General features: G+C 45.4%; 1 protein-coding gene across 1 annotated transcript; it reads right to left on the bottom strand.

Moving 5' to 3' along the window:
- Positions 1-2085: 2085 nt before the first annotated feature.
- Positions 2086-17545, bottom strand: BPGM (bisphosphoglycerate mutase). The gene is given in 5 exon segments (XM_048301763.1): positions 2086-5324; positions 13281-13515; positions 13517-13937; positions 16329-16421; positions 17461-17545. Coding segments are annotated over 3 exon segments (780 nt in total). The 5' UTR covers positions 13883-13937; positions 16329-16421; positions 17461-17545; the 3' UTR covers positions 2086-5145.
- Positions 17546-27860: the final 10315 nt, after the last annotated feature.

The following is a 27860-nucleotide window of genomic DNA, read 5'->3' as shown; positions in this document are numbered from 1 at the left end:
TAATGGGTAGGAATGACCAACCTAGAAGATGGCAGCAAAATACTGCCTGGCTCCTCTGATGCCAACAGCAACCAAAATGTAAGATTTGCTGTCACTGGATTGACACTGCTTTCCTAGGAGAGGGGGGGGGGGAGAGAGAGAGAGAGAGAGAGAGAGAGAGAGATTCTTTTACCAAAGTAGTAAATCCTAATACTTTCATGCAAGTACCAGACCAAAGGTGAGGCAATACTCACATGCTGTGCTGAGGGGGAGCTGGGAGACACCTGAGGAAGAACATGGCTCTATTGATGAGGCATTAACACTTGCAGACACAGCACTTGTAGTGCCATGGGTCCCCTTAGGGCCACGACTGCTTTCTGAAGCCTGATAAGAGCAATTGCAGCACCACAGCAACAAGCACAGAATATTCAGAGCTGGAAGGGACCCACAAGGTTCATCTACTTTGCCATCTCCAACTGAGCTGTGGGCCAACGCCCTTCCTTTCGAAAGAGCCGTGAGAAGTCATCTTCAGGCCACTCCACTGCACTGAGAGGGACTTCACAGCCCAGCAACAGCCGTAGTCTGGTATCTGCTGCCCTCCCCTGCTCTGTCAGCATAACGGGAAGAGCAAGCACAGGGAGCCTCTCCCCCTGCAGCACGGGGACAGAACCTGGTTGCTAAACGCTGCTGGAACAGCCCCAGGAAGGCCCGGCTGCTGACTAACAAGGAATAAGGCAGGGGGAGGGAGGAGTGCCATGGCACAGCTATCCTGCTCTCTGTTCCCTCCTGTATTCACCCACCCCCAGAACCTCCAGCCACTGTAACACAAGGGACAGGCAGCAACACCTGTTAGGCACAGCTCTCAAAGCGAGATTCCAAACCTTTCTGCACCCTCCATCCCAATCATCAGTCAGTCCCCACCACAGCTAGGAGCTTTCTTGAGCAGCAGAGTTGTCATGTCAACTTCCCCTCCTGCCCACGGGAATTTAAGGCTGAGGAGATGCTGAGGCCAGCAGAGAAGACACACAAGGCAAGTGTCATTTATTGTGAACTTGGAGAACAAGTGCTCTCCACAGACTAAAATAATAAAAAGGGGAAAAAAAAAAGGAAGAAGAAAAGTTGAAATTTTGAAAATGAGACTAGGTAGAGTCAGTCTCTCCTCAGGCTGTGCAGAGCAACTTCAAAGCAAACCCCTTGGCACTGAAGTATGGCAGACTGAAACCAAGCTGGGCTTCAGATGGTCTTTTCCCAACACAGGAAACAGTGGACTTGGCTCTGGAACAATCTGAGGTGTTACTAAAGCCAAGTACAAGAAGTGACTGATGGAAAGGGAGGAATTACACCTTAAGATACCAATACAATTTTGAATTGGTTGGCAGCAGTGCCACGATAACTGCAAAATGGTAAAACATCAGTACACAAATGGCTTAGACAAATCTGTTCTATTCCCCACTCAATCTCAACACAATCACAAGACCAAGTTTTAAAAAGTCTGTTTCTTTAGTGTGCTTTTTTTTTTTAAGCCCCACAGCTGTGTCTTCCCCATTTCTATTTGAATGTTCAACCTTTCTTAGGACTTTTATACTGCCTCCATCATCCCAGCATCCAAGGCTTTCTGTGTGAAGGTCAGCAGTAAGAGGCAGCCCTCAGCAGGCTGGCAGATCCATGTGCTTGTCGTTGGAGTTACAACTCTGCCTGGCACCCAAGTGCTTTGGAGAATGGAGGGGTTGGCTTTGTCTCCAGAAGCTACAGCTTTAAGCACACCATCACAAAGCAATGCTTCTCACTAAAAGGGAAAGCAGGCACAGGAATCAGTAAGCATTTGTTTAGATCCACTGTTCCGGAGCTAAAGTTTGTTGTTCCTAAGTAAATGCCCCCATAGTTTTCAAGGGGTATTTATTGCCTCCAACCCAACTTCTTTACATGTAAATATGAGCAAGTGTTGGCTCCAACACTGTTTTAACCCAATTGACTGCATGATGTATGATAAACCACTGCTTGAAGAGTTTTGGAACCCTGAAGGACAGTTTTATTCACTTACCAGCCCTGAAAAGGAAACAAAAGAGGATGGGAGTAGAAGGGAAAAAAGACTGAAGCCAAATTAAATTAAATTTCAGGTGAATTTATTGAGTTATAAAGAATCTGCCAGCTCCACCATATTTACAAAGGTTTTCAACAGGATCTAGAGCTATTACTTCTACTGAACCACAAGTTAAAAATGCATAAACCAACCAAATCAACCACATCCATTATGTTAACTGTATTAACACCATTTACCTTACAGGACTTAGAGGCACACTCGAACAGAGGGAAAAATGCTTCCCTACCACTGATTTCTAAAGCAAGATTCTTATTTCTCCCTCTGATGTAGCTATGCCTGAAGATCAGGAATCCTTACGACACTGTTGATGGCAGTTGGTTGCTGCTCTTCAATATAGATGGTTTATGAATTAGGATTTTAATTAAAAGGTTTCTCAGAACTGCAAGGTGTTAAAATAATCTTAAAGAGGACAATGAAATCCCCAGTTGGTTCCATTTGATACTTTTGTGAGGTGTTACTGCTGCCAGATGTGCACATAAAATCCTGTCACCACTTTGGAGCCACAATCCAAGCAAACAAAGTCAAACTTCCCAGAGTTACTACTCACATCCCAAGCAGCACTGTAGAAACACACCTCCTGAAAACATCACACTGGTGTTCTCTTCTTCCTGTCCATGTCTCTCAGAGAATGATTTCAGTCAATTTCATCCATTCAGCTGCAAGAACAAATATTAATGCACCCTAAATTCCCTCATCCACCTGTCCATCCACAGAAGAGATCAAGGATTCTCAGAGAAGGGGAGGAGAGAGCCTATCTCCCAGTTCAGCTGGGTTCATTTCCAAGTATATTGCAGCCACGTGTCACGTCCTGAAGAAGGCCTGCATTACAATTGCACAATGCCAGAGGGATGTGGACATGGCCTGGGTGCCCACACACCTGGATGCACACAGTTCCCACTCACAACAGGTGGCTCTGCTAGTCTTGTTTATGAGTCTACAGTAACATGTGCTTGATATTAAGCTTCACACATCATTTAATGTTTGGGGAGGAATTTATTCGCTTGAGTGCCAGTGGCCCCTCTCAGGCCTTTCAGAGGTGAACATTTGCTGATCAGCAATCTAACACTGTAATACTGACTTGTAAGCTATCAACTAAGATTCAGAGTTACTCTAAGCACAGAAAACTAAAACACCAGGAACTAAGTCAGTATCATATCAAGTAGCAGAGAAGCTGCTAATAGAATTTCAGAAGGGGGAAAAAAAAAAAACCAAAACAAACAAAAAACACTGAAGTATCATCTTTCTTGTACAAAGGAAGAGGAAACCTACCAGCCTGATGTTTAAAAGGGAAACATGTAATTTTGTTCCTACCACAAGGGCTACAAAAACAAAACCATAGAGAAGCCCAAGCACCATTCATGCATGAGAAACTACCTTCTAGCAAGAGGTCTTTTATGGAGTATGCGCTACTCTAATGTGAGCTGGCATCAGACCTGGGAAGTCTTGTTCCACATGTCAGCAAGACTGTCAGAGGCACACCACACTGTCACACTGCTCTCCTCAGAAGAAAAAAAACACCCTCCACACTTACAAAGCAAGCTACAGAGCTGCTCACTGCAAAGCAGCAGCTACTCTAGGATTTTAAAACTTTATGATCATATCAAAGAAATTCTCATCAACATTGAGATTTGTAGCTGGGCCATGCTGAGAACACATTCAGCTCAAGCAGCACACACACAAGTGTCACCCATGTTGATATCCAAGGTCAGAATCAAATGCTCAGGTGTTGAGACAGGGGCTCAGATGTAAACTTTAGTAACAGTTTCATATTTGCAGGTAAGATTAAGAGCAAGTCTTCAAAAGTGGAATTACCCTGACGCTTGTGTACATAAAGAGAACATGAGACTGCCACACATGCTACACTACATCCAACCACGGGGCGAACTGGGCAAATCCAGTGCCAAACAACAGCAAGGCCACACTCAGCAGGAATCAAGCTATGATTGTGAGGAGAGGTTTACAGGAGAACACTTTCAGGCGTGGCAGAATGTCCTTCCTTGGCAGCAGGACGGCTGAATGAGCTGCACCCAGCAACACTTCTGACACACTTCATGCATCTCTTCCAGCCCTTTGGAGAATGTGATACAGATAATGCCACAGTAATGTTACTGCAGAACACATTTATCAAGATACCTTTGCAACTCAGGAAAGCTTAGAGGGGTTTTTCCTATGTCACTTTTGCTGAGGTTAGCAGGAATTATCCTAGAAACTTGACTAAGGGATGATCAAACCTCCAGTACATGTTACCAAAGTGTTTCAAAGGTACTCAGGTCCCTCACCAAGAGCTACATGATAATTTAAACACTGAGCAGAAAACCTTTGTGCTTCTTCCGTGGACTAAAGTCTGACTTAAATCCTATTACTGCAAGCCAGCAAAATGCAGGGATGCTAGGCTTTGCAAAGATGGTGGAGGAAAAGGGATTCCATCTAGATTCCTTAAAAACAGAATACACTGTAATAAAAGACAACTGTGACAACTCTAGTAGTGAGAACATCTCTACAAAACTCTCTGGACCATGAACTGGCCACAGAAGACTCAAAATACCAAAGGCAGAGAGCTGTCCAGCTGGAAGTGTTCTGAAAGACTGCAGGAAATCCATCAAGAACAAACTGACATGGCTATTGACACAGAAGAATCGTAGCTGATAACAGAGTTATCTGGTTCCATTTTATCAGTGAGAGTTTTAGTGCCTGTAACAACTTGGACTTAGTCCAGTAAGCTGATGCTTTTCTCCTTAACAGATTAGGACTGGTTGTTGGCAATAACACATCCCTTTATTTCTCTACTGGGCCATCCTCAGTGGTGGATGTGGGGCAGACTGCCCTGCAAGCTTCCATTACCTGAATCATCTCCTTCCTTTTCCAGTATCGAAAACCTCACACTGCTATCTAAATTCCAGTTTCTGAAAAGGCAGAGGGTTAAACTACCAACCTGAGACTCAACAATTGTCCCTTCCAATTATTTAGTGCTTGAAATTGAGACATTCACACAGTGCAACCTAGCAGTCATACACACACCGTCACTTACTACCACACTGAACACAGCTGTGTTACACAGTGGGATTTTACTTCTCAGCAGATTTTACTTTCCCTTGATCTTCCACTTTTTTGATGGCAGCTTGGATAGCTTCTTGATCACCCAGAAACTGGTGAGGGCCCAGAGGGTGCAAATTCTCATCAAGTTCAAGAAGTATGGGCACACCAGTGGGGAGGGTAACATTGATGATGTCCTCATCGGAGATGCCTGCCAAAGAAAAACAAAACAGAGTTATACCTACAGCTTCCTCATTGCCTACTGCCTTGTTTCTGAGGTTATCAGTCTTAAAACAGTCAAGGACACATTCCAGCCTCCATCAACACCACCAGCCACTCAAGGGTCAATTCCCAGCTAGGCCACAGCTTGGTAAGTGCTTTAGGAACAGCTGAAGGAGAGAATTCCCATCGAGGTGAAGACAGTTTCTTCACTTCTGCAGCCTACACATGTGAAATAAACAGGAAGGGATTGCCCTGGAGACTACACTGTTCCTTTAAGACAGGACACAGAGCACAATAGGTTCCCCCCCATAATTTCCCAAGTCACACATCACAGAAGATGATGAGAGTCCACATGTGCTACTCCAACATGAAACAACCTCTGCTGAGCAGCCAACACAGGCTCTTGAAAAAGGTGGGATAACAAGGTTAATCTTTCTCTTAAATTTTCTGTGCAACTCTTCTCACACAAACTGTCACAAAAATCAGTATGTAATTCTTCTTGTGTGAGAATCACTCTTGACCCACATCTGATTTCTCATAAGCAAGTTTATAGCAGGGCCCACAGTACTGTTCTCAGAATTACTACATACAGCATATTCATTTCCACTTTCAAAGGAGGGGAACGGGAAGAAAAAGGAGGCAGAAAGTAAATTTGTACAGCTTAGAGCATGTTTCTCTTTTCCACTTAACTAAAGGAATGTGTACCTGGAAACAAAGTTTATTTTATGCTGATGTGTAATTAACACATTCTGGGTCTCTCACCTCAATGAAATTGCTGGTTATTTTTATATCAAACACACATCCAAAGCCTCCAAGAGCATTTCAAGACCAAACATCCTAGTAAAGTTTCCACACAAGGTCTAAATAGTTGTATTAAAAGCAGTGACTGCAAAATCATTATCCCTCAAAAAAAAAAAAAAAAATCAGGCAAAAGAAAGCTAGTGTCATTGGGAACATCAAGATTGCCTTTTCCCTCCCTTTTTCAGAAGCACTGGGGTCACAGCAGCAGCCTGCTATTGTGAAGCGGGGCAGCTTTGAGTAATTCACACTTGGAAAATGCACACAACCAAGCTTCTAAAGTGATGATACCATGTAAACTAGACCTAGGTGCACCCAGCAAACATCCTCCTGAGCAGCTGACAAAACAGATGGTCCTCAGGACACATGGGTATAAATTCACCAGTGATTTTCACATTAAGTAGAAAAGCAGAGCCAGCATATTAACAGGAAAACACACACGAGTCAAGCAACTCAGCAACAGTGGGGTGACAACAGGTCAGACAAAACAGAACTACTCATGAGGTGAGGACCATATGCCCCTGCCCAGAGACTACACCAGCACCCAACTTCGGCAGTGACCTATTCTTGCTTTGTGCTCAGCACTTGGGTGAGCCCTAAGTTTCAGAAGGGCATGGAGCACCACAAACAAACCCTCACAAGAAACCTAGACCGTGTTACACATTCAGCATCAGTCCATTGAAACAAGTCACACTCAGCTTAAGCAATTCTTGCATACAAAGGGACAAATAATTCACCTGGTGTAAGCCACAGAATCAGACCTACAGGGGAAAAAAAAAAACCTCAAAGAGTACTTGAAATTTAAAAACAGCACAGAAGTGAACAGGAAAACTACTGCATCCATTCACCAAGCACAAGCGCTGTTCTCATGGACTTTTGTTTGCAAAACAAGCAGCCAAGCTGCCTGAGCTCCTATTTCAAGGATTCTTAAACATTAGATTTTAACAACACACACATCACCACGTACGTCCCCAGAGAATCTGTGCCTAGGAAGTGTTCTACCCACCTCCTAAATTCAGTCTCCCAGACTAAACCATGCATATATACACAAAGCAGATGAAGTCATGCAGGAGAGTTTAGGCAAACCACATAATGTGGTCAGGAGACATGATATTTAAACGTTTCCTCTGGAGATGGATTAAACAAAACTAGCTGTAGCTACATGAATTCAGAAATGCATTTTACTGTTTTTACAGAACACAAAGTGACCACAATGTCAACTAGTATTGATTTATGAAGCAAAACAGCGCAGTCTAGGATAAACACACAGCAGCAAACATGATGGTTTCTCCTCGGGACTCTTCATCATACAGAAGTGTTGCCCGACAGCCACAAGTCTGGAAACACAAGCTGAAGTCAGATGAAAATCCTAAAGGAACAACAGTGTTCTGTTGCTGTGTATGGTATTTGTGTTCTTCAGGCAGCAAGAAGCTGAGCAGGCTGGTCACACAAGCTCTTTGGTTGCAGGGAGAGCTCACCAGAACACTCCCCAGCCAGCAGGCCAGGAGGACAGCAAAGAGATCATGCCCTGCAGTTGCAATGGCTGGAGTGTGAGCTGACTGCTATCCAGTTACTCCATGTGCTGTAATTATAACCAGCTGACCTTTTCCTGTGCCCCATCCAAGCTGGCCTGAGTCACAACCCAGCCTATGGCACAGGGAAGAAGGGTGAAATCAGGGCAAGATCTCTACTGCTGACTACAAGGTGCAATGGTAAACAAGACCACTGAAGAAGCAACACTCTTCCCTCCAGTTGAATACCAAAGCCTGGGTCTCAGCACTGCTGAAGTACTGTGCTGCTGGAAGCAGTCTTTACCCAAGAAGGCTTAAACCCCAGTTCTACCTACTTACAGTCATGAGAACCCACAGACACTACAGAAGTACTCAGGATGACTTCCTCAGGACCCCAGATCAAATGCTGACCAGGCACCTACACTCCTCAAGTGGACATCTCCCCTGCTCTATCCTGAGAGCATTGTCCCTTAGCTGTATAGCAGGAAGCAGTCAGGTACATGAACACGATAATAATTTGGTACAGCACTTGTTACAAAAAAGACCTTTAAAAATCACATTCAGAATTCTTCCCCAGCTCATTTACCATCCATTTAACTGAACTGGGTAACCAAACACACAAACTGGAAGTACATCCAGGCAAGCTTAAGAATTCACCTTCATGTGGTAGCCCATGGAGAGTTTTGAAATATTTGTACCTTGCAAAGTCCTGCAGAGACAAACCCCACTGATTTTGAGCACCTACAGCACTTTTACAAGGGCTGGTTCAGCTTCCCCTTCCCTTTCACCTGTTTTTACCAAGTTCCTCCCTTCTATTCTTATGGTCAGAGGAACCCAACACCCACAAGAGCTATTGAGAATAACTACAGCCCTCCTCCCCTGCATGTCAACTGCACTTGAGGCCAGATGATTCATCCAATAAAAGATCATACACGAGATCAAATGCATAAATTCAGCCACAAAAGCTTGTTTAATACTGGTGCTTTGTAATTGAGTTCTAAATCAGATCATAGCATCCTTGCCACATGCTTAATGAAAACACTAAAGCCTTAGCCTAGTAAGTTAAATATTCAGAGCCACTTTCTGCCCTCCCTGCAGGCTGACTGAAGATCTAACTTCAACAGGGTAGAGGAGGGAAATGAGCACAGTGTTAGAATCTGGTGTTTGATCTTGACAGAATGTTATCTTGCTGTGCAAAGTCTAAGGAAAGAAAGATGGGTGGGCTACAACCATGGTTGTAGCATACCATCTACATTTGTTTCACTCATGCCTGCCAAGATTTTCTATGTCTGTATTACACTTGCACAGCCAGGCTTTAGTAGTAGGGGGCTACGGCAAAAAAGAACTGTGGTGGGTTGACCTTGGCTGGACACCAGGTGCCCACCAAGCTGCTCTATCACTCCCATCCTCAGCACAATGGGTGGGGAGAAAAGATGAAAAAATAATGTGTGCACCAAGATAAAGGCAGTTTACTAAAGCACAAGTAGAGGCCAAGCACAGAAGCAAAGAAAAACACAGGATTTATTCTCTATTTCCCATCGGCCAGCAATGTCCAGTCACTAATTAGGGCTTCAGTATGCAGAGCTATTGCTCCAATGCCATTACAAACATCCTTCCTCCTTTCCCTTAGCCTTTACTGCTGAGCAGACATCATAAAGGGTAAGGAATATCCCTTTGGTCAGTTTGGGTCAGCTCTCCTGGCTACGTCCCCTCCCAAGAGCTTGCCCAGCCCCAGCCTGTTTGGGGACAATGTTGGTGAGGCAGCCCTGATGCTGCAGGAGCACTGCTCAGCAGTGGCCATAACACAGGCCAAGGTAACTTGCAGTAAGGCCCAACAAGCTCACAAGAAATAAGCAGCAGGAGCACTGAGCAAAGACTGGGGAAAATGACAGGGAGAGCAAGACCATCTCATTTCAGGAGCACTGAGTTGTTAGGTCACAAGCTGTTTCCTGCAACTGCACTCAGACACCACACTCACAGAAGCAGTATTTCCTTAAGAAGGCTAAGCAGCTAAATCAATGAAATAATCCTATTAAGGAGCCCTCAGCACAATCCACACCAGGTGCCACAATGTGCAGCTCCAACATGTAAACTACTGGAATACTGTAACTGCACACTCAGAGTGATGCAAGAAAGTAACATCCTGAGGGCACTGCTCTCCCTGCTCACCAGGTCACAAAACCAGCAGGAGGCTTTCAGAGTCACCACTGCCTGCAAGCCCAGTCCCAGAGATCTGTCCCAGCCCTGTGACAACCCAACAAGACCAGGGAGTACAACATCTGTATCTTCAAGAGGCCAGGAAACTCCTATCCTCCAGTTTCAACCCTGAGCATGACAAGGCTCAGTGACCACCACACCACATGCAAGAGGTGACAACCTTTCAACAGGTTGGAAACTCTAGAATCAGGCCTTCCACAAGGCCCTGTTTTGAGGTACTCAACACCAGTCCCCAGGGTTAAATGGCTGGGAAGAAAGAAAAGACAGCCCATCAATCCTTCTGCCAGTCATCTGGTAAATCAGTCCATTGGACTTGGTCTCCAATCAGCACTTCAACAGAAACAGGGCAAGGTGGTCTCAAGTGTTACACGAATGTCTTCATAAAAGGACACTGTCAAGAGGATTCCAACATGAAGCACTGGTTATTAGATAAAGAGAAAAGTATCCTCCCCCAAAGAACTGAGAAAAATCATCTGCAAATAGATCCTGTGCATCCAGGATGTTTATTTAGCATGGCAGATCCTGTGGACATTTCACACACATTAACAAGGTCCATTCTGTGTAAAGAGAAAACAAGAACAAAACCCAAACCCACAATCAAAGCCTTTTGAGCATGATACTGTTGCTCCAACGACTGCATGCAAGTAGAAAGCAGAACTACATTTCCAGGTCTTTACCAATTACTCAGAACAAGGAAAACACAGAGATTCAGAGAATTGCAGTCCTGTTTCAAGAAAATACTTCCTTGAAATAGTAACTTCAAGGGATACTCTGTAGTGTTTTAGAAAAAAAAAAAAATCAAATTACACTGAAACAATTAGAATTGTTTCATCAGAACCAACAGAATGAAAACATTCATATTTGCTGCCATTTAAAGTTTGAGCTACATCTTCCAAGATCAAGTTAACACCATGACTAAGACATCCAAGCAGCCATGCAAGATTGCTGCTTGAGGCATTTGGAGCCCAGTTTTCAAAATGCCAAGCAAAAAATAAAAGGCTCCAGCTAAGCTAGAGGGGCTTAGAAAATTCCACTCAAGTGCAGGACACTCTAAGCTTACAAAACAAAAAATCCACAGAAACACAGCCCATCTCACAATGGGTGCTATAAATACAGTAGACTGGCAAACTTTAAGCACTGTTAAATCAGGTCCAACTCTAGCAGGGATGCAGAGCAACTCACAACCTTTCAGGAGAGAAAGGGACAGTCAGCAATGCAGACAAGGAACCTCTTAGATCCAGCTAGATTTAGGCCGGGGAGGGAGGGGGGGGGGGGGGGGGGGGGGGACCAAAAATAAAACAACAAAGGCAGACTGCAATACCAGGTATCTCTGAGCTCTGTTCATGCTACCCTTCAGGCCAGTTCTTCAGAAATCCAATCTCTACTATATAAAGGGCAGGAGAGCCAGCAGGTTCCTATGTGGGAGCTGGAGTACTCCACAGATGTTCCCTGGTCAACAGAACTAGATCCTGTGCCAAGGATTCCTCACATTTCCCTATGTAAGCATATGCTGGGAGGGTCAAGGTATACTGCAAGACAAAGGATAGCTTTATTTTATTTTGGCTGAGTATGGGCAGTCCTGGAAGAGTTACACAGAGATAGCAATTGTCCCAAAGAAAAGTTCTGCAGCACTGTTCCTCTCTGATCTCAATGCAGCAAGAAGTTCAGCCATACTAAATGCAAAGTAACCCTTCCCAGCCCCTGATGCTGCCAGCCCCTGGGCAGGCCTGCACAGAAGGTGGCCCAGGGTCTCTGCTGGAAGCTACATTCAGCTGTCATCATCTCACCCCCAAAGGGCTTGGCCAGCATGGCTTCATGGAACTAGTTCAGTTCTTGGGAGGCAGGGGAGTCACCACAGTTGCAGATCCCTCTTCCCCTTTTTCCTTTATCACTTCACACAGTGTGGACAACCACTCGGACCACATCATGGAACTGACTGAACCAGCCATTCCTCCTTCATCCAAGCAGTGATCTGCAGCCCAGGATTCACAGCCTCCCTAGCTCCAGAAGCCACTTGTACCTGCTTATTTCCCAGGCTTCTGACTCCTGATGTCCTGACTGTTCCAGCATGGGCAAATGCAAAAAGTATTCAGCAGGCAGAGCCACAGAACAGAGGATTTTACAACTAAGAAAAAACCTGAGTGGACACAATCCAGTCTGTGCATATTTGTAACTACAACTGTAGTAGTCTGCATTCACGCATATATAATCACTAAATTCTGCTCAACCCACAAAGAAATTAATACAGTTCGACTTCCAGTTTAGGATGGCCTGGAAGCCAGGAGATGAAAGAAGAAGGGAAGGAAGAATCTAACAATGAAAAGGATGTTTTTTATTGTTAAGTCCCAAATAAGTCCTTTCCAAGACCAGTTCTGGGATTTCCAGCCCAGGAAAGACCTGTTGGAGCAGGACCAGAGGAGGGCCACAAAAATGAGCAGAGGGATGGAGCACATCTCCTGTGAGGAAAGGCTGAGTTGGGGCTGTTCAGCTTGGAGAAGAGAAGGTTCCAGAGGGCCTCTAAGAAAGATGGAAACAGACTTTTTAGCAGGGCCTATTGCAATAGGACAAGGGGGGATGGTTTTAATCTAAAAGAAGATAGTTTCAGACTAGACATAAGAAAGAAAATTTCTATGATGAGGCTAGTAAAACACTGGAACATGTTGCACAAAGAGGCAGCAGATATCCCATTCCTGGCAACATTCATGGCCAGGTTGAACAGGGCCCTGAACAACCTGATCTAGTTGAAGATGTGCCTGCTCATTGCAGGGGGACTGGACTAGATGGCCTTTACAAGATATCTCCCAACACAAGCCATTCTGTCATAAATAAACCTTATGCTAAGCTACCAACTTGGCTGTTTATTGGGATGCATTTTCTATATTGGAATATGCTACAGTATCTCCACAAGCTTTAGCAAGTGCCTACTCTCTGCAGAAACACCCCTGTCACATAACTTTTAAGCAAAAAATTATCAGGGTGACCCACCAGGGTAAAATTAAGAACATCTTCCACAACCCAAGTCAAGCACTTTTATTCCACTGTGTTACAGCAATGCTTTTTCAGTGAAGAGATGATTATTTCAAACCTCACAAAGCAGCTGAAAAAATCCAAAAATAATTTGAGCCTGCAGAGTTTTTGCCTATCTAAACCAACCACAAAGTTGGTTTAGAATACAGGTTTTAAATGTACAGTGAGAAATAAAATGGAAGTGTCTGCCCCCTTTCTTAACTACATTAACCTAATTCTCTCCCCTTTCCACATCTCTCAGTTTGATTCCTTGACCAACTTTTTACTTTCTCCTTGGAGACCACAGACATTATTAACTTGCCCAGGTAAGTAATATACACCATAGAACAAGACATAAAGCTCCAAGCCATTGAGTAAGGAGGAGAGCAAAAGGCTAAAACAAAGACCCTTACCTTCCACATGCTTCAGCAATGCCCTGCTGCTGTTCCCATGAGCAGAGATAAGAATCATTTTGCCGCTTTTCAGTTCTGGCACTATCTTTTCATTCCAATAGGGAAGGAGTCTGTCAAGCACATCTTTGAGACTTTCAGCCTTTGGGAGATTATCCTGGGAGACATCGCTGCATTTATAGCGGCGATCGTTGTAGATCTCTTCGTAGTAGGGGTGAGATTCAGAGATGGGAGGCGGGGGTAACATCGTAGCTTCTCCTCCAGATTTTCACTTGCTCCTCACCGTGATTCAGAGCCATCTCTGCTCTGTTGAGCCCGATCAGGGCTCCATAGTGACGCTCATTCAGCCGCCAGGAGCTCTGAATGGGGACCCACTCTTGGCCCATCTGTTCCAGGATAAGCCAGGCAGTCTGGATGGAGCGGCTCAGCACAGAGGTGAAGACGAGGTCAAACTCGAAGCCCAGCGCTTTGAGGTGTTTGCCACAGTTCTGAGCTTCCTTTATCCCATCACTGCTCAGCTTCTGGTCCACCCAGCTGCAGAAGCGATTCTCCTTGGTCCAGGCTCCTTCCCCATGTCTTAGGAGAACGAGCCTATACTTTGCCATTTTGGTTGCAGCTTAGCACAGATGGCAGCTGGTGTGGCATCTAATAGTGATACATCTGGACAAAGACACGAGACAGACACATCAAACATCCCACAGATAATGCATTACAAACAGCAATATGGCAGTAAAAAGTAAACAACTATCAGAATAAAAACAACCAAAGAAACAAGTGTCTGCTGAGTGTGATTTTACAATCAAGAGTGGGATGAATTCCAAACCAGGAGATGTGGGAAGGAAAAGTGCCATCCTTCACCCAGCTTGTTGCAACTAGCCCACTTTAAACAATTGATTAGGAGCAGATTTGGACAAGCTACTCCAGCCTACAGGTTTCCCTCAAGTGCTTAAACAGAGCTTCACTCAGTATCACAGGCTCTCAGAGAAGCAGATCTCTCTCACTGGGGAACTCTGAGGTGCCACACGTAGCTCAAGCCCTTAAGGGCTGTCCAGATCCTCACTGCACCAAGGGAATGCAGGCACAGACAGCAGCTGTGGCCCTCAACCAGAGGAACTGGAGAGTGGCACCACAGAACTGGAACTGGCAGCACACAGAACCTTATCGGCTTTTCTCAAAGGAGATGTCAACATAGTCACACTCTGCATAATTTCCTCATATCCCCATCCTGTCCTGCTAATTATGCCAGTCTATGCTTGATCTTTTCTCCAGGCCACCTCCTCCATCATTCCTCCACACTCAAGTGTCACAATACAGATACTCTGGGTGCAATGTACAACTAGTGAGTCCTCATTTCACTCAATCCACAAGTGACCTCACAGATTATCTCATCCTCTTCCTGACTTTCAAGTCTATTTTTCCTCTCTTGTCTGCGAATTACAATGCCAGATTCTTAGGCACCAGGATTAACGCTTTTACTTTTGGAGTGGGCACAAAAAGCCTATTGTGTCCTCATTAAGTCAGACAGCTACACATTCACAAAGTCAAACAGTACCTTTCTCCTCCTTCTTGACCAAGCAGCATCACCTCTGGATTGTCTTTAATGGGAGAGACATTTTGACCACACACCTAAGGGTCTGCCAAGGTGGTCAAAGATCTGCTAGCAGACAATGGGATGCCTGAAAGGTCCACCTAACACAGGACTGCAACTCTGAAGGCCCCACCTGACCCCTCTGACCTGAGACACAGTCTAGATGGCAATGAAAAGAGCAGGGGAAAAAATACAAAAATACAACTCTGCACTGGGGGGGGACTACTGCACACCAGATGAATATTAAGTGCTCTCAAAACCATGGGCAGTGGGAGACTGAGCTCTGATTTCTGCACACCCAACCTTGGGCTAGATTTCCATAAGAAACACACTTAAGGGAGCTCCCGTCATCTCAAATCAGTTGGAGCTGCTTCAATCACACTCCAAGCGTCTCAAATTCAGGCCCACTGTGACCCTGAATTAGGTCAGCAGGATGGGATAGGCCCGTGCATTCTGGGTTTTGGGAAACACCCAGCACAATACCAGCATTCATTTTTCCAGACTTTCAAAAAAAAGTGTCTAGGAAAGTTGAATTCATTAACAGACTCAGGAATCTGATCTTGCTTGTAACAGCAGCCTCTAATTCCACGTTAAGACAGAGTATACATCACACAAGGGCACTTTGCAAAACCTCCTCAGCTCTAACTTCTGCCTAAAGGCACAGCTCAGGATTAAAAAGCCTTTGAGGACTGAGATTTTTAGAGAATATCAGGAGGTATTGTTTGACACACAACAGACAGTTGATAAATACAAAAGGAAGTCTTATTTCAGGCAGAGGCAGGCTGAGATTTGTGCATGGCAAGGAACACCTCAGACAAAATCCCCTGCATGGTCCACTTTTTCCACTCCAAATAATCAGTTGCACATTAAGCAAAGAAATCAGCTACTGCTAGGATTCAGGTGTCATGGCACATCAGATACAAAACTAAACTACACCCTTTAAGATCCTAGGTGTATAACAAAAACAAGGATTTAATAGCATTTCCACCTGAAGCAACTGGTCCTTCCTGAACATACCACAGATACAATTAAAAAATTGCAGTGTGTTCACAGCATGAACTACTACACACAAAACAGCTCCACAGAAATCTCTATCTCTGCAGACACCTCATTACCCAGATTAACTGATTCTATTATCCACAGGAATAGATTACATAATTTACAAAACCAAATTAAGACCAAACAATAGGGGTGATGCACCTCTTTGCAAAAGTTTCGTTGGTACTTTTAGCCAAAAACACTAAAAAATTTAGTTAGTGTAAAAGATACACTTACACAAAGACCAAATATCATCTGGGTGCCATAAACTCCAGTTCACTTACATAAAACATTAGGCAGAAGCACAATTCTGAAACAAATTTAGGAAGAACTAGCAGTCACAGGGTTGTTTAAATATCAGTCCACTTCTGGAAGCATTTAAACTAGAAAGCCTTAGAGCAACACATGGAAATAATCCTACTCACCTTTCCTACAGCAAAGGAACAACCTACACAAATCCCAGCACAGACTCAAGAGCTGCTTTATACAGAGGCCACCACACACGCTTGGCTGGTTACCTGCAGGGAAAGAATAAACATCGAGTGCTCACAGAAAGAGCCCACAAGTGCAAATGGCTATGCCAGCCACCATTTGCTCTCAAAGCTGTTCAAGAAATAGAGCACATACCCCTCGTATAGACTGGGAAAGCTACCAAATGCCTTCTCCCAAAAAAAGATGCCAACGCACAGCTCCTGCATTTCCAACAAGGGAAAGTTTCACGTCTCCCACATGCCCCGGGATATCATTTGCACCCTAAGATTTGTTTAGGCTGCAATTACCATAACTCTAGTGTGCAAAAATCTACCAAAAGCTCTGGGACACCGTGGAGGATATGGACGGCAGACTTGGACCCAGCACAGAGGCACTGGAACAGGTTGTCCAGAGAAGGTGAAGATGCCCCATCGCTAGAGGTGCTCAAGGCCAGGCTGGTTGGAGCCCTGAGCAACGTGGTCTAGTGGCAGGTGTCGCTGCCCATGGCAGGGGGGTTGGAGCTAGACAGCCTTTAAGGTCCCTTCCAACCCAAACCATTCTGCGGTTCACTCTGTGAGAGAGCAGAAACCCAGAGCCCCAGCACTGGAGAGCAGCACACGGTGCTCAGAATAACATCTTACACCGGCAGAGTTCTCGGCCAAGCACAATTTTAAGGTCTAATACCAGAGGCGGTCACTTCCAAGGCTCCTGCTCCAGCCGGGACAAGCTCCCCTGCTCATCCCTTTTATAAGGCGTCCCTGTGCCGAGCACCTGCGTGTCCCAGCCCTCCCCGAGCACGGAGGCTCGGCCAGAAGTAGGACACCACCTCCCGGACACGCGCAAACACCCGCGGCTGCCGGCGACTCGCACACAAACACGAACAGAGCCCCGGGCACGCAAACGTGTGCGGAGCCTCGCAGCCACGGCCCCCTCGGGAAGCCGCCGCTTGCCAGGGGGACAACACCGCCATCCCTCCCCGGAGCGCCGGAACAGCCCCGCCGGGAGAGCCCCCCCGAGCCCAGGGCCGCTCCACCCCGTCCCCCACGGCCGCTACCCGCGCCCCGACCCGGAGCTCCGGGGAATTACCGGGCTAAAGCCGCGCCGCCTCACGGGGAGCGCCGCAGCCGCCGCCGGGCCGGGCGAGGGGCGGACCGCGCGTCTTATTGCGGCCGCGGCGCCTCCGCGCCCCCGAGAGGGGCGCACCCTGATTGGCCGGCCGGGCCGATGGGCAGCGGCCTCGGCCAATGAGCGCGGGGCGGGGCGGTGACGCGGTGTCCCCGAGCGCGCGGGGCCCGCGCCAAGCCCGGCACCGCCGGCGCTGCCGTGCCCGCGCGGGGCTCGGGGATGCTGCGGCCATCCCGCCCCTCCTCCCGGGAATCCCGGCCTCCCGGCCGCCCGGAGAGGGCCGATTGGCCGCCAGGGATCGCAGCAGAGATGCCGGCTCCCCCCCCCCCGCGGGTCTGGGCACGCAGGCGGCGCTTTGTGAAACGGGGAAACGGGGTCGCGCAGATGCACGCAGAACACGACCGGAGGCATCCAGACCTCTGGCTGCTCCCGAAACCACCCTCGGACCGCCTAACTCAGATGGGCTCCGCTCCTCCCGAGCCGCGGCTGCCCTGGGCCTCAGCCCGGCTCCCGGGCACCTCCTGCTCCTTCCCACTGCCCTGGCGGGCACTGCGGCAGCGGAGGGAGGGAGGGATGGCCCGTCCGGCGCGTCAGGGAAGAGGCGAAGGAAGGCGCTGGGCTGCCCGCAGCCCCTGGATCCTGCCCGCTCCCCTGGCCAGCCTACACCGTCCCAAGGAAAGAGCCGTGGGCTGCCGACCAACACGCCCTCGCTCGCTCCCAGGCATTGAGGAGACCGGGCACAGTCAGACGGGGACTCTTCTCAGGCAGGGCTCACTTTTTCTTCCCGCTTTAGGACCTTGTGGTTGTGGTGAAAAGCAAGGGTCCAAAATCTCATTACTCATAATGAAATCAGCAGCCAAAAAAATAAATAAAAGTGAGTCTTCCTAAGGATCATGCAGCTAGGTCATTTCCATAGGCTGTAATCCCAATCTGAAGTAATTAAAAACAAAAACAAGTGGGTGGAGCAGCTCTGGCTTGAAACAAGAGGGAAGTGGTGTGGGAAGATGGTGTCCTTTAGTGCTTCTATTGCCATAGGTCTGATTTTATTTTTAAAAAGAAGCAGAGCATGTCTTTCATACCCCATCAGAGCCGCATTTTCTTCTCTAAATGCTTACCCTTGAACAGCCACAAGATAAATCTTAAAGGGCCACAAACTGGATGTACACAAAATGTGCTCTATCATCCTCCCTACAGGGGATAGAGGTGATCTTCCCTCTTTAATAAGTTAAAAAGATAGTGCATGAAAATAAAAAATGGGGGATTCAGATTCTGATAGGAAAAAGTGGCATGAGTAAATTTAAGAAAATTTGGGACAGAAGTATTAAAATGATGTCTCTTAATATGCTGTGAGGAGAAATGGTGCCTAATTTTACATTTATAGGGATTAGATCCTAAAATGTCAGTGGGAAAGAAGGATGAGCCAGATGAAATACTGCTTTGCTAGGCTCACAGTGTAGTAAAAGTGGTCAAGGCTGCTGGTGAGTAGCATCCTGCACCTCTTTGGTGGTTACTGCACTGACTTTGTTCCTCATTTATTTGGGAAGCTCTAGAAAGCATTCTGCATCTCAGGGAGAATACTTTCAATGCCTTTCCTGATAGAGCTATCCCTGACCTCATCACAGAATGGCAATAAAATCTGCTGCTTCTGCACAATATTTCTACTGGATGTGCATTGTACTTAACAGTTACACATAAAATCCTTTTCACCTCATCCACCAACTTTAATATTAACAACTACCTTTCATTTCTGTCAACTTTGTCTAAGCCAGAACTCGCACTATAAACCCAGTCCAGCCTATGGAATCAAAGCAATACTCAAGTTCACTGTGTAGAAGAGTCTGATTTGCCACACATCAGCTCGAACTGGTGAAGAGAATTGCTCCCACATCCCCCTGCATGACCACACATGTGCAGTCACCCTGCCTTCAGGCAAAGTGGTCGGTTGACTTTGTAAGGAAAAGAAGCAAAGATCCTAGAGACAGAAGGAAAAATACCTGTTGTTGAATATCAGCACTACGTGTATTGGCTGTATGTCAATCATTAAGAATACAATTAACAGAAAGAAACATTCTATGCCAATATGCAGTCGTAACTATAAGTGAGTAGACAGTAACCCATGCCACAATTCAGGACCTCTATGGCCATTAAATACAGATTTTTGTCTCCTTTAGTCTTTAAGCAAGAGCACTTCATCAGCATGGCAAAAACAGCCTGATGACTTTGATTCACATTTCAAACTATCCAAGGACAGAGAGTCAAAGCCATGTCCCTGTGCGTGACTTCTTGCAGACAGCTACACTCACTTGGCAGCTATTATCTCTCAGACCAGCTGGGTTGTGTTTTTCAGGGTCTCTGCTCTGGAGCCCTTCCAGGCTGTTGCATTCAGCTGGAATGTTTGTGGCAGAATTAGTCCAGGAAACTCCTTTCCTCAACACATAAACTTCCGCCGGGGCACCAGTGCAACTGCACCACACCAAATAAAGGCCTGGAGCTGAGCAAGGCAGAAACAGAAGAAAACAGAACTAGAAAGAAGAAAGGCTGATTAATGATTGATTAAAACTGTGGTAAACAGAAGTGTTCTTCACTGGTTATGCCCTTGGTACTCTTTCATAGAATAGTTACTTTGTTCAAAGCCAGATCCAGTGGTTGCCACAGAGCATTGCAGACATGCTTATTCCAATTTCCAGAAAACCCTAAGCTCTTTGTTTAGAACTATTCGATACGTGATCTGTCTTCATTAAAAATTTCATTTTCAAAATAAAAATCTGTAATCAAGTCCTTGCACTCTGAAACCCTCTCTTTAAAACTTCTCCTGTGTGTTTTCCTACTGCATGAATTTATGTCTCCTTTTCTAGACTCTCCCTACTCCTTTCCAGCCCATTCTCTCTGCCACCCAGATGTGTGCCCAGGGAATCTTCCCTCACCTTTTTCTCCGATGCAGGCCCATTGAGGCCATTTTCAACACCTGACATTTTTTCCCCCTACAGAAGACCTAGATGCTATTTTTTGTCTGTCTGCTATCCATGCTATTGTCTCTCATTCCTCTGCAACTATTCTGATGGCCCGTTTTCACCCACGGAAAAATTTGTATGGAGAAAGCTCTGAGAGTACAACACACTACGCAGAGAAAAACATCCTTACTGCCTCCTGAGGATTCAGAACTACAACATAATAAAATGACTCTGGCTAAATCCATCTCTTCATACGGCTCTACACACCAGACCTCGGTCTGTTAACACAAGGAAAATGAACCCTTTTCCCTCAGAGCAGAGCTCAGGGTGCAGGAACAGGCAAGGACGTGCCAGGCTTCCTTCTCTCTGCTGGAGCCACTCACCACGTCTGGCAGTACCCACACACGTGGCTCTCAGCATTTCCTTGGCTCGAGCACGCCTGTGCGTGGGTAATTTTTCGTCGCACACCTACCCCTATTTGTCAACATATCACACCACCACATCTTAAACCAAGCCTGTTATTACCTAAAACTTGGGGGTGCACCTGACAGAGCAGCAAGGCACACCCTGCACACCAAGTAGTCACCCAATTACAATTTCAGCTCCTTAGCAAAGGCCCTTTGTCACCTTTTGTTTTACTAGTTTAGGCACTGTTTGACACCTGCTTAATACAATGCTGCTTTCATTAACACAGTGGGGCTTTCATCCTGTTTGGCTATGGAGGCAATATGCAACTTCAGTACCTCAGTAGATTCTCTTTATATCAAAACCAGAAGTGTAAGTCCATGTGAAGAGAAAATAAAGTACTCTATCTTTTTTTTCTTCTCTCTCTCTCTAACGGCATTGCTTGGAGGGAAAATCTGTTAAAAAAAAAAAAAAAAAAAAGAGTGTGTAAGCACTAAAACTAACCCTGCACTTGTCACCAGAATCAGAGCTTTAGTCTTCAAGTAAGTGCAGAAGTTTTTCTGAATCATTAATACCAAATAAATGACCGAGAAAGAGGAAGAAAATACATAAAAGCCTTCATGATATGCAAAACAGATGGAGGGAAGCTGCTTTGTGAGGCACAGTATTCTAAACCTGAAGTGGGAACTGAACTTTTTATGCAATCCCAGTGGCGAGGTACTGGTAATGTTATTCTGAAGTCAAAAAGGTGACTTCTGTCTGTTCTTCTGAAATATTAATTAAATAAAAATATTTTATTTCTGCATATCCCAAGCTGACAACATACACATGGGAAAAAAGCTTATATTCTCTATGCCCTTAAAACCATTACATTGTCATCTTCAAATAAACACCTCACCACAGCAGGTGCCTAGAAGATACAAACAAGTGTGTGGAACACAATGTTCTGAAGAAATCCTCACGGATACAGTTCTAGTCCTCAAAAATACTTCTAAAAAAAGTTTTATGAGGTGTCAGTGGCTGGGAAAACAAAATCCTTTCTCACAATCAAAAGTTTTCCCATTTCTAGAGCCAGAGACAGAACTTGAAGTTTTACAAGGTTCACTTTTAAATGTTGTGGGTTTGGAGGGGTTTACATTTCAGGTTTTGGTTTGGAGCATTTAACTGTTCTTGAGTCCCAATATTGTACAAATTAACTTATTGTAGCAATATCAACAGCAAAGAAAATCCCGTGATGAATCTGCCTTTTTCCCCCCCATGATAAACAAAGTGCTCTAGACACCAGACGTCAGTAAGGAACTGTCTGGGAAGAGATAATTCAAAAGGGCTTTGAAAAAAAGAAAGCAGCAGGGTGGTGTCTAGTCACGATAAGTTATTTGAAAACAGACTGGATAGTGCTGATACTAGAGCATGATGACAGCACACAACAATCTGGGCAAATACAGCCAAAAGGGTAAAATGGGAACTTCACTGTCATTGCAGAGAATGGTGAGTACAACAAACACGCACCACACATACTCAAGTTCGTGTGTATTGATGTCTTGCTATGAAAAATTAATGGTTCACCTCAAAAAAAAAAGCTGCTCTGAAGTCTTTTACTTCCACATTACAAGGAACCCCTGGGTTAGCTAAGACCTTGTTGATGTGTGTGTGCAGAGCTATCTCTGTCTGTATTTATGATGTTTGTTTTCTCACCAACACTCTACAAATCACAAAGACCCTTTTCTGGTGCCTCTTATGTTTCTGTCCATGGTATGTGGCTCTCTTGCATCACACCAGTTTACAAAACAAGACTGTCTGAGGTTTAGTTTGGTTTTGAATGGAGCACAAAAATGAGTTTCCTATATAAAAAGTCTGTCCTATGTGTCATGATTAGATAATATCAAGAGAAGGACTGAGTCACACTGTTCTTCTACTTTACTGTAACTTCTCAGAATTCAGTGGGGCTGCTCTGACCTTAAAAAGCAACAAAATCAGGCCTCTCTTTTACAGGATTATTTCCCAGGGAACTTTAGGAGTTAGGACGCTAAATAAATAGCTGTGTATCACAAGTTAATTCATGCTTCCTCTCCCTCCACCCTGCCTCATTTCTTTAACAAAAAAGGAGCATGAGTGGAAAGACAGACAGGACTAATAAATCATGCATGATGGGGAGTCAGAATATCCAACTTCCCAGAGTTTTTCAATCTGAATTTTCATCTGTTTTACTTACAGGGAAAACCATTCACTTAATAATTTTGTGCCTGACTTCCACTCTTTTTTGATTCAGAATTAGTCTATTCCTCTATTTTGTCATCAGATCTAGCTATCCACAGAAGGGCCTGGAAAAAATAGTTTGCCTGTGATTCAGAATCTCCTTTTTATCTTACAAAGAAAGAGACTTTTCTGCTTCCCAGAGACACAAGGCACTATCCAGCATTCAACATTTTGGATAGGTCAAGTACTTGTTCAAACATTCAGTATTGCTGTCCTTACCCTTCTCTGTACAAGTCTGCATCTGCAATGTATCAAACAAGGAACTGGGCCAAGATCAATGCAATGGATGTGGGAGGAAAAAAATGGGCAGTATGGTCCTGCCCTTCTTAAGAAGGCATTTGCAGTAGATATATCTGGCAACAAACTACCTGTCTTCTTTTGGGGGAAGGGTATAACGTCTCTAGAAAGACACCACAAAATGAGGCCCATGCTATTGGACCAAGGCCTCTTGCCCTTCAAAAGATACAGAAACTTCAGAGATGAAGAAGCCACTTTATCTGCTCTTATGGCTGCATGTAGTTTGGGGGGGGGGGGGGGCAGCTGGGAGCACAAACCAATTTTCCTGGCTTCTGCAGCAACCCACACGTGGCCACCATCTCTTCCCAGCCCCTGGGGCTCCACACGTGTTCTGGTTGCAGGACCAGCAGAGTCCCCAGACAAGACAATTGCTGGAAGCCTCATGCTAGAACAATGTGCAGCTCATGGCCTCCTCCCTGCCCGCCCTGAATTCCTTCTGGAAATGACAGATGCTGAGAGTGCGGACGCCCATCTGACCAACCCTAGAGCAGACCTGGAGCACGCAGCGCAATAACTGCACAGCCATGGATTAGTGAAGGACAATGAGCCGAACTTCTGTGGGAATCACTGGACCTTCCACGTCCCCACTAAACGTTCGGATAGCCCACGGGTCCTGCCATGTGACGGGAGAAACACCACATGAGGTTCTGCTCTCGTATTTACAAAACCTGAGCAACTCAGTCAGCTAAAACCATCTGGCTCCCCTGTTGTGTACGAGTTCAGGTTATAAAGCAATTTCTATTCAGCTCTAACTGTACAGATTCCACAGTGGTATTTTTCATGTTGTTCCTAATCAAGATGAACTCGTTGGTTTTACTGTGTGCTTCGTTTTGTTTTGTTTTTCAAACATGAGGAAAATATTTCCAACACTTGTCAAAATTTTTGTGTTTTTTAAAAAGGAAAACATATCTCTCCCTCCACTCTTAGGACATTCAAAGCATCCCTTTCCTTGTCAAAACTAGACATAGCTTACTGCTGAAACTTGAAAGGAAGCATAAAAATATTTTTCCATGAGAACAAGAGTCTCCACTTGGCAAGAAAAATAGTCAACTGTTCTCTAAAGCGATGGGCTTTGGAAAACCTACAGTCTGCACATACAAGAAAGGAAAATCCCATTCCTGTGATAACCATGCCTACCAACAGAACTGGACAAGAATGCAGATCTGGGATGGGTGAATTTTCCATTTATAGATGAGATGGGGTTGGATGCTGGCCATGGTGTTCTTCCTACTTAATTGAAGTTGCCTATCCCCTCATTACAAAGCCCATTCTCCCACAGAAACAACTGAGAAGGTTTGGTCTTTGTTGATGCTTTGGTACCTGCTCTTTTTACAGGGCTTGACCTAGGGAAAGTCAAGCAAAGTATTTGCCAGTCCCACATTAATCCACCTTTCCAGTCTGTGATCAGAAGGTTTCTTTTTACAAGTTAAAGAAAAGACACAAAAGACATGTTTCTGCTTCCACAGCAACCAGTCCTGGCCTGTGCAAGGAAGTTGCAGTTTAATTAAACCAGTTCAAAAACTGATGCTGTTAAATTAATGTGAAGTCTGTGGGAGGATGGATGTTATTTTGCTGGAGTGCTTTCTACTGTTTTAACTGAAGTGGTAAGGAAGGGATTTAAGCTAAATCAATACACAACATACTTCAACTGATATGTGTCCAAAAAAGGCATTTGCATCAACATAATGAAACAGTGCAAGATTTTCACGTAGACAAGACTCAGAAGAAAATGTAACTATATTATTCTTTGGGAATATTGTGAACATGCCTTGTTTTGCCCTTGTCTGCTGTCAACACCTCCTCCACTGCCTCCAGGGGTCTGCTCCCCACTGCCTGACAGTTTTATTAACTATCTCTTCCTGTCCTGTTTACCCTCAGGTACCCACTTGCTGGCAAGTTACACTTCTCTTTATCACCAAACCACCACCCCATTCGATGTAGTTCTCAAAAACTGGAGCTTCCTGCAGTTCTGCTAAGTTAAAAGGTTCCTCTTCAGGGTAGTTTCAACCTGAGGTTCCCCAGATTTTCCCCTTTCCTCTATTTGTTACAGTAATAGTTACTGCAGCTTCAGAACACAATTGGCTGAGTTTTTCTCAGAACTCAAAATATATTGTTTCAGGCTTCTTGTGTGCCCAGTGCTGTGGAAGCGTCAGACTGTGACTACTCCTTCTGGGAAGCCCATCTTGCTCCAGAGGGTGACACAGGTGAGTGAGCAAAAGGCCATTTTTAAAAAGGCCATTTTTAGCAGCTACTTTCTCAGCTTGGCACGATATCTCAGCACCTCTTGAGCTCACTGGTTTACTCTACAGCGTGGGGAACGTGCTTGGGAAAAAGGAAAAGGTCAATCCTTACTCTTCTTACTGTTCTTGGTTCGTCCCCCAGAGGCCAGCACGGCCAGGCCAACACTGGGATGCAAATCCTGAGGAATTTTCTCTCCCGGCTTTGCCCGAGCCACCACCACTGCTGCACTGTGGGCTGCAGGGGGAACCGAGGGGATCTCTGGGGATGAGGCGCTGGAAAACAGTGCCAAAATCACAACATCCAGCCATTCCAAGGACACCAGGGCCAACATACAGAATAGGTTAGACAGAGTTTGGTACCACAGTGCCTGAACAAAGAGCTGGCACTGTTGGCAGACTTTTTTAACAAGTGGCTCGTTTCCATGCTATTGAATCGATGGCAAACTTCCCAACAGGAGCAGCCTCTGGCCACAAATGTGTAGTTAACAACCCAGTCTGTAGAGCACACGCTGCTTCCTACCAGCTGCACATGGCCCACAGTCCCCACTGATGGCTGCAGTCAGAAACAAGCTGGAGGTGCTGAGCACATGAGAGTGCTCCCAGTCATAGTAAATCCAACCACACAAAAATTTTAGATAGTCTTTCTGTTTCTCCTCGGACATAACTGTTGAAAGTAAGTGCTCCGTTAACAGGAGGGAGAAAACAGACTTGATTTACACACCTCCCCATGCATAATAATGCTTAAAAGTGCAAGTTTTGGAGTATTTTTGAGACACAGTGGTGAGTTGAAGCAGGAGACTGTCTCATACATTTCAGTGCAAAAGACAGCAGGGAAAAGGAAATTCTTTTTGTGTCTTTAATTTAAGGATCAGACAATTCAGAAAATTGGTATGTTAGTGATAACGGACTAATTTCCTCTTTAAACCCAGGTTTGTATCTTTTGAGTCCCTACCAGAAAATTTTCAAGTCTATTTATTTATTGCAAATGTAAGCCACCTTTTTTTTTTTTCTTCTTATCCTGTTTTAGGAAAAGAGGCAGAGGAAGAGAGATTTCCAACTTCTCATTATTACAAAATCTAAGGGAACAAATATGCAATTCAATCTGCTGAGTTAAGACTGAAGAAATGCAAAAGCCACACACAAGTTTAACTCTGCCCCCGTGTGTGCAAACATGATAACACATCCATCCACCTGGATCCTGCGGTGGTTTTGTGCTGAAGGTTGTGTCCGTTTCTGGCAGTAATTATATACGGCATCCACGATGACCATGAAGCTACAGGACGCCTTTTCTCTTCTATGCTCACGTGTCTCCGCATTACGAAACTCCTTTAGGAATGCACTGGCTGCTAAAAAACTAGCCATAGAGATATGCCTGCTACCCATAATAGTAAAGCAAAAAGTGAAGAAATGGGGAAAAAAAATAAAAGGCAGCACTCGAATTTTACTGGAGGGATGATCCTGTTAAGACGAGGAAAAACCAGGGACTTAATTTTATTTCTCACGTTTGGCACGCATGGCCTGTGTGAACTTCCCTGTTCTACACTGTGCCTCACCTTCCAGCCTGAGAAGAGGATACCAACATCTTTAGGGGGGCAGGGAAAGGAACTCCTTCTTCCTCTGCAAACTCACACTGAGGTTTCTCCAGCTGGCTCACTTCATCAGCACACAATGTGACAAGGCTCCATCAAGGGGAGACACACGCTGCTCCAGCCAAGGGCTCAGCCCACGATCACACACCCAGCAGCAAAGGAGCAGCTCTGGGAGCTGGGAGCAAGGGGCCTCTCGATCATGTCCTACCCTGGGACTTGTTTATTGACACTTTTTGGGACACCGCTGGACTTTACCAGTGACAATCCTGGGCCAAAGTGCCCCTGAATGAAACCTTCTCTCTCAAGAAATCTATGGGGGGAACTGCAACAGGGTGTCAGAACACCTCGGCACGGGGCATAAGAGAGACAGACACATGGACAATCCCTGGGACACAGACAGGAGCTGATCTCTGCAGAAACACCAGCCAGACTGGGACACACCTGCCCTCAACCCTTATCTTTTGATAAGGGAAAGGTCCGAAGGGCGTACCACTGCCACATCCCAAGTAATCACGTCCTCGATTTTTAATTGATTTCGGCTTTCACATTAACCTTTGCGAGCTGTGTGTACAGAGAAAAAGCCACAGCCCTGTTTGCCGGATATGGGAGGACCCAGAGCACCA

The sequence above is a fragment of the Corvus hawaiiensis genome, chromosome 4 (assembly GCF_020740725.1).
Source record: "Corvus hawaiiensis isolate bCorHaw1 chromosome 4, bCorHaw1.pri.cur, whole genome shotgun sequence".
NCBI lineage: Eukaryota > Metazoa > Chordata > Aves > Passeriformes > Corvidae > Corvus > Corvus hawaiiensis.
This window is presented reverse-complemented; position numbering and strand designations above follow the sequence as displayed.